General features: G+C 31.2%; 1 protein-coding gene across 2 annotated transcripts; it reads right to left on the minus strand.

The window, feature by feature from the left end:
* Positions 1 to 3,219: 3,219 nt before the first annotated feature.
* On the minus strand, positions 3,220 to 6,187 carry LOC107915807 (uncharacterized). 2 transcript variants are annotated; one of them, XM_016845007.2, is made up of 6 exons: positions 5,971 to 6,187; positions 5,065 to 5,098; positions 4,721 to 4,977; positions 4,431 to 4,638; positions 4,043 to 4,080; positions 3,220 to 3,958 (listed from the first exon to the last, which is right to left on the minus strand). In XM_016845007.2, exons 1-6 carry the CDS (start codon positions 6,006 to 6,008, stop codon positions 3,766 to 3,768), a joined length of 768 nt encoding a protein of 255 aa, XP_016700496.1. In that variant the 5' UTR covers positions 6,009 to 6,187; the 3' UTR covers positions 3,220 to 3,765. The 2 variants fall into 2 exon arrangements, with proteins under 2 accessions (XP_016700496.1, XP_016700497.1); XM_016845008.2 differs by lacking the exon at positions 5,065 to 5,098 and having other exon boundaries at positions 5,971 to 6,186.
* Between the last annotated feature and the right edge of the window lie 596 nt (positions 6,188 to 6,783).

Consider the following 6,783-nt stretch of genomic DNA (forward strand, 5'->3'; position numbering starts at 1 on the left):
ATGTCATCATCTGGTAATCGCTCTCAAATTTTTAAAGTTTTCTTTTTAGAATTTTTGTAATTTTTTGAAAAAACAAATTTTGAAATTTTTATAAGTATTTTAATTTTTTTAAAAATTTTTGTTGAAAGAATGACTAATGTGCTCATATTCAAAATTGATGTTCATGGGCCGAGGTAAATCAAAATTCTGAGCCCAAAAATGAGCCTAAACTTTTACTCAAGTTTAGCTCGAACAAAATTGCTAAAACTTGAGCCCCGCTAACTTGCCCATATTAAAATTTTTATATAATTTTTAAATATATATAATGCAGCAAAAATATTAGAAATATTAAAATAAATATTTTCAAACAAATTAAAAATAAATTTTAAAAATATATATACTTAAATAACATTAAGATAGATGCAACTTAACAAGCAAATGCTTCTAAAATAATAACAAAATTAACAATAAAACACCTGTTATACAATATCTAAACAATAACAAGTACTAACATAATAGTAAAATTGTAGCAAAATAGGGAGAAACCAAGAAAATAACATTAAAACAGGAAAAAAATAATAATTTTTTTGTCCATTCGTGAATTCGGGCTGAGTTGGGGCCAAAAATACCTTATTCGAGGCCTGACCTATTTTTTTAAATTAGCCTCATTTTTTTGCCTAAACCCTTTTATTTTTCGAACGGACCTTCGAGTCTAGTCGACAGGGACCAAAAGAATATTTACACAAATTTATCATTTGAATTATTCAAATTATAAAATTTAATTAAACTTAAACTCAAATAATTTAAACAATTCAAAATATTCGAATTTCTATTTTACTCAATCTATTGAAAAGTTTACCATTCAAATGTGAGGAACTGGTGATTGCGAATATGATATTTTGAAAAGGTCGCATCAAGTTGGTGTGATATATTCTAGAAGCTTCCTAGTTATTAACTGAGTCCTCTTTCTTTATCCATTAAATCAAAATGGTTGAATGTACAGGTAAAAGGAAAACACACGCAACCAATCAAACTCATTTGTCAAATGGAATGTACGCTGATTAACGTACACATTGACAAAAATGTTTTTTGAAAAAGATTTTCAACAAAAATGTGTCTTCTTTTCATCAAATCTAATTGTTTTCCTTGAATAGAATTATTTATGGGTCGGATTATTTGATCGGATTGAAATATAAAAAAAATTTAGGTAAAAATATAAATTCGAAAAATGAATTTGAACAAAAAAAATAAAGTTCGTTTTCTAAATAAGTCGGACCTCGGACCAGGCTCAGTTCAGCTCAGTCCAAATTTGTAAAAAAATAACTGTTGCTGTTTTACCACTGGTTTTTCATTATTTTGCTATCATTTCGTCATTATATTACTACTATTTTATTGTTATTAAGTTACACTTATTTTAGTGTTATTTAAGTATTTTTTTTATTTTTTCCATTTATTGACAAACATTTATTTTAATTTTTTAATGCATTTGATGTATTATGTTTTTAAAATTTATTTTATATAAAAATAATATAAAAATTTTAATGTCAGTCGGGTCGGGCTCAAGTTTTAGCATTTTTATTTGGGTCAGTCTTTGACAAAATTTTAGACTCATTTTTTAAGTCGGACTGAGCCTAAGCTTAAAAAATGAGCCTATTTTTTTATTTGGCCCTGTCTAAACCCGACCCCGCCCATGAACAACTCTAGTCCCAAATTCGATTAATCTCATAAATATATTTATATATATATTTATTTTGTTTTGTTTCAAGCTTTGTTTTAATTTTTAATTAATAAACATTGTTTTCAAGTTTTTTATTTTTATTTCATCTTTTTAACTAATAACTCTTTTATTTATATAAATAAATTAATAAATATGTAATTATATAAAATAAATATTTTTATATTTATAATTATATTAAATATATTTTATTTTTTTAAAAATACCAACTACTTTTTTGACATATTTTTCTTTATATATAATTTTTATATGTCAAATATTTATTTTCTTCACCTACATTATTAGTATGGCGAGTTTTAATATTATAAAAATAAATAATTATTTTAAATATCATTATTATTTTTATATGTCAAATATTTATTTTCTTCACCTGCATTAATTATTTTGCTAAATAATTATTTTATTTCATATATCTCTAATTAATTCAGTTCCTATTATATTTTGCTAAATAATTATTTTATTTCTTATATATGAGAAAAAAATGCTTGGAAATTTATAATCTTCATATTCACATCACGTAATATCACATTATCATGTTTTAACGGAATCTAAATTTAGGATATACATAACTATTAAATCTTAAAACTAACGTGGATTGAAGAAAAGCTTAATGACTATGATTTTTTTAGATAAATTACCAAATTTAAAAATTAAATGTTACTTTTATCTAAAAGAAATTTGTAGAAAAATCAAATTCTATCAAAATAAAACCATACTTTCAACATAGCAAACTCAACTCTTTTAATTATGAATTTTTCATAAACATGAATTTAATTTAGGGTGAATTAGATCCAATGTCATTAAAATATTATTAAGTTTACATTTTATCACTTAACTTTAAAGAGTTATAAAATGATCACCGAACTCTTCGAAAGTTTTCATTTAAGTCATTGAACTATTCAAAAATTTTCATTTAGGTCATTAAACTCTTTGAAAGTTTTTATTTAAATTGCTAAATTATTCAAAAGTTCTCATTTAGGTTATTGAACTATTCAAAAGTTTTTATGTAAATCACTGAGTTGTTAAGTTTTTTTTAAAGTCTAGCTATCGAACTCTAAGCTATTTGGATTTCGATCCGCAAGTTCGAGAAGTTTGAAGCTGTTCCATGTAAAAAACTGAACTACAAGAAGTGCAAATGGAGAATGTCATACAACAATAATTTTAACAACTTAGTGATTTAATTAAAAACTTTGAACATTTTGTAACTTTTTGAAATTAAGTAATTAAAACATAAACTTACTAATAATTTAATGACTTTGGATGCAATGAAAGAAAAAAAACACTTATATAATATATTACTTAAAATTCACTGTAAAATATAATTAAACAATTTGATAAAATTTAAATGATTATTATTTAAACATTTCACATTATTTATAATAAATTGAAAATATAAGTAACACTTTATTTATCATTTTTTACATTCTTTTTTAGGGATTGTTAAATTTGTATAAAAAATTAAATGACTGAAATGTTGTAGCATCATTTTAAGGATTCAATTTAAAGAAAAAAAAATCATTCGAAAATTTGTCTATTATAAAATAATAACCATAATAATAACCTCTCAAATGAAAAAACGTCTAAGCTCATACATATGGTAACAACACAACTACATAAGAAAAATGTAACACTTTAAACTCAATACAATCGTCGAGTCTGAATCATGAGATGCCATATTCGTTACCAGAGTAGCTATGGTCACAAATTTCAATCAATTCCACAATTTGTACCAATGAATAAGATCATCTTTATAACCCATTATATATTCTAATCTGGAGTTTATCCGATACGAAAACTCTTTCGTTAACTCAAGACTATTTGAGACCCACAATGCAAAGTTTTCAAAGTTTATCGAGTTGGCATCGCGACCATGGAAGGCTCACATTGCGCCATCAACGGCAGATGCTTGGCGTCACGACTTCAATAATGCAGTGTTGCGACTTCAAATACAGTAGATTGACATCGCAACTTCAAGAAAGTGCAATTGTTTTTCACTGGTTTCTCTCGCAACGCATTTTTTCCTAACAGGAACAACAATGCTAAACTAAGCTTCAGTGTCGAGAGGACTGTAATATAGTTTTAGCAGATTCCAAGACGCGTATAATATCAGCTTCCCCAAGACTGATTTCAAGGCTAGTGAAGAACCTCAAGTCCACCATGTTCGATGTTGAATTAACTTTTATTTCAATGTTTCCATCTGCCGGAGGTATCTTGGAGTTATCTTCAGTTGACATTGATGTATAACTGCAAAACAAAATAACGGAGCTTAAAGAGTTTAAGCAATCACTTGTTTACAAACTTCATTTGAAATATTATAAGAATTCTCACACTTGCAGTCCCATACGAGCAATCCCTCGAGAAACAGCCTGCAAGCGAACTCAGATAAGTAAACAAATCATTTGTAGCAAAGCAAAAAAGAGAACCCATATTTGATATAACAGATGTAGTAGCCATAGAAAATGTTGAGAAGTAATATATGAGTAGATGGAAACAGAAATTAATGGAGGACTCACTTTCTTTAGAGAGTTTATTTGCCGGGTTTAGGCAATAGCACTTCCAAAATACAACTAAACCTCACCTAATGAGTTATGCAATTAGCAATATTAAACAACTCCTCAATCTCTTTTTCTTGCTAACGAATTTGTTGAATGAACATTAACTATTGAAAGTTGATATTAAAGGAAACAATCAAAGGATGGAACTCCCTTTCAGATACCTGTTGCTGCAACATTTGTGATGACACTGCAGCACTGGAAATTGGGTCCTGTGAAATGCTTAATCGGCCATATGTATTGCTATTGGACTCAGTCTTGTTCAAGAACCAAGTGGCAATCCCAGCAGCTATGGCCTCGGTACCTGGCTCTCTGTGGTTCAAAGTTCCCTCCGCCACTGTAACATTGCCAACAGCTTCAACTAGAGTTCCTCTGTATCAACACTTTCAACATCAGGGGAACAGTATTGAAGGGAAAATGGATGAACTTTAACATGGATTTTCATTTCAACCACCTGCGGTTTTCAAGACTCAGAGTAAACTGGCGACAACCATTAGCGGCATTGCAACCCCTTGTCGGGTCATTAACAGGTGGAGGGTGTGTCGAAGGAGCATTATTCCTCCTCCCAAATGTGCCATACTGTAAAGTTGGGGTTTTGGAAGCCCCTTGTACTGGTTGAATCAGCAGCAGCAAGCAGGGCAAGGTAAAAGCCAGTATTGCTTTGGTTAACTTGTAACCCTTCTTCAATTTCTTGGGCAAAGCAAGTCCGGACTGCAAAAATCGAGAAATAAAGTATGTAAACACCAAAGTCGGACGAAATCTGGGAAGGCGTAAGTGATGAAGAGGGTGATGTCAGACTTCTTTAAGCAGAGCCTCGTCATCAACTGCAGATCTGTCAACATGTTTATGAGAAAACAAATGATGGAAAAAAAAAGGTTCCTAAATCTGAAACAGAGTGATAATAGATTCTTTTTTTCTGTTCAGGCAAGGCCATACCAAAGCAAGCAAGGAAGGCCCTAAAACAGCAAGTGAAAAGGTAACAGAGGCTCCATCATACAAAAGCACAGAAAATTAAACCCCAAAACAAGGGCTTCAGCCATTAGATTCATCCACCTAATGCGCTGATTAAACCAAGCAAATGTCAATGGAACAGTATACCTCTCACAGCCTCAAAACACAAAGACAGGGATAACTCAGACCTCAAACAAAAAGGACTAAGCACGCAAATCAAGACCCTCCAAAAGGCTCGGGTAGTCCATCATCGGAAACCCTAACTCTCCAAACCCGCAGATTGGCCCCGCCGCACAACAACCATTCGGGAGCCTCTGCATAGCACCCAAAAGAAACAAAGGCCCTGGCAGCAGGAGAAGGAAGAGAGCCGGTAAACGGATTCATTCCAATCTCACCGCCCGAAGAGCGGAAAGGCAAGAAAAGGAAGACGGTTCATTGAACCGCCGGCCAATTCAGAAGCGGCTTTAGGAGACATATAATAAATAAATGGTGATAGTTATATTTTTATGTATATTTTAGTGATAGATACCGAGGAATGGAATGGGCAGGACTGTGATGTGACACCCTGCTAAAAACAAGGAAGTGAAAAGGTAACATAGGCTCCATCATACAAAAACACAGAGAATTAAACCCCAAAGCAAGGGCTTCCAAGCAAATCCCAAGGACAGCATACCTCTCACAGCTTCAAAAAACAAAGACAGGGATAACCCAGACCTCAAACACAAATGGCTGAGAAGAGATGTTAATAATTACCTTATGAAGCTGAGAGAGGGTGTTGCTCTGCATGGCATTGAATTTGGATATCAAAATCTTCAGAGTAACTTGTTAAATGGCTCTGAAACTAAAAGATGAAAGAAAGATTTATAGATGGTCACTACCAAAGGAAATCTAGTTTCCTTGTAAGAAAAGAAATTTTCCTAAAGTACTTTTCCTTGCAAGAAAAGCAATTTTCCTAAAGCAAAGTCAAATACGGCTAAAACAAGGGTGCCACCTGTTAAATGGGTTTGGACCTATTTTTGCACTTTTGAAATTAAATTTAAATAGATATGCACGCCCTTTTCAGTTCATACACCAAGTTGCTGTGAGAAGACCATCTAGATTTCAGAATAATCTAGAAACCACCATATCATTCCAAATAATTATTTTAATTTCTTATATTTTTAGATGTAAAGAGTGTAAAAAAAAAAAACAATTAGTTCTTTGTTTTCCATTCAACTTTCACAATGCTTCAACAATAGCCTCTGGATTTCAACTTTCAAAATATATAAAAAAAAACCCTTCTAAAACAATTAAGCTCTTTTTTTTTTGTATTCTATTGGGTACTTAAAAGAACCACCCTTAATTTTTTTTAGTTAAAGCCACCACGTGTCACAACTAGAGGTAATCATGGGTTGGGCTACCCGGCCTGGCCCAACGGCCCGCCTAAAAAATGAGAAGATTCGGGTAAAAATATAGGCCCAAAATATGTGCTTGGGCAAAAAACGAGCCGGGCTCGGGTAAGACTTTTTTGGCCTAGGCCCGGCCTGAATTATATATTAAATATATATTTTTATTTTTATTTTTAAT

Source organism: Gossypium hirsutum, chromosome D10 (genome assembly GCF_007990345.1).
Source record: "Gossypium hirsutum isolate 1008001.06 chromosome D10, Gossypium_hirsutum_v2.1, whole genome shotgun sequence".
Lineage (NCBI taxonomy): Eukaryota > Viridiplantae > Streptophyta > Magnoliopsida > Malvales > Malvaceae > Gossypium > Gossypium hirsutum.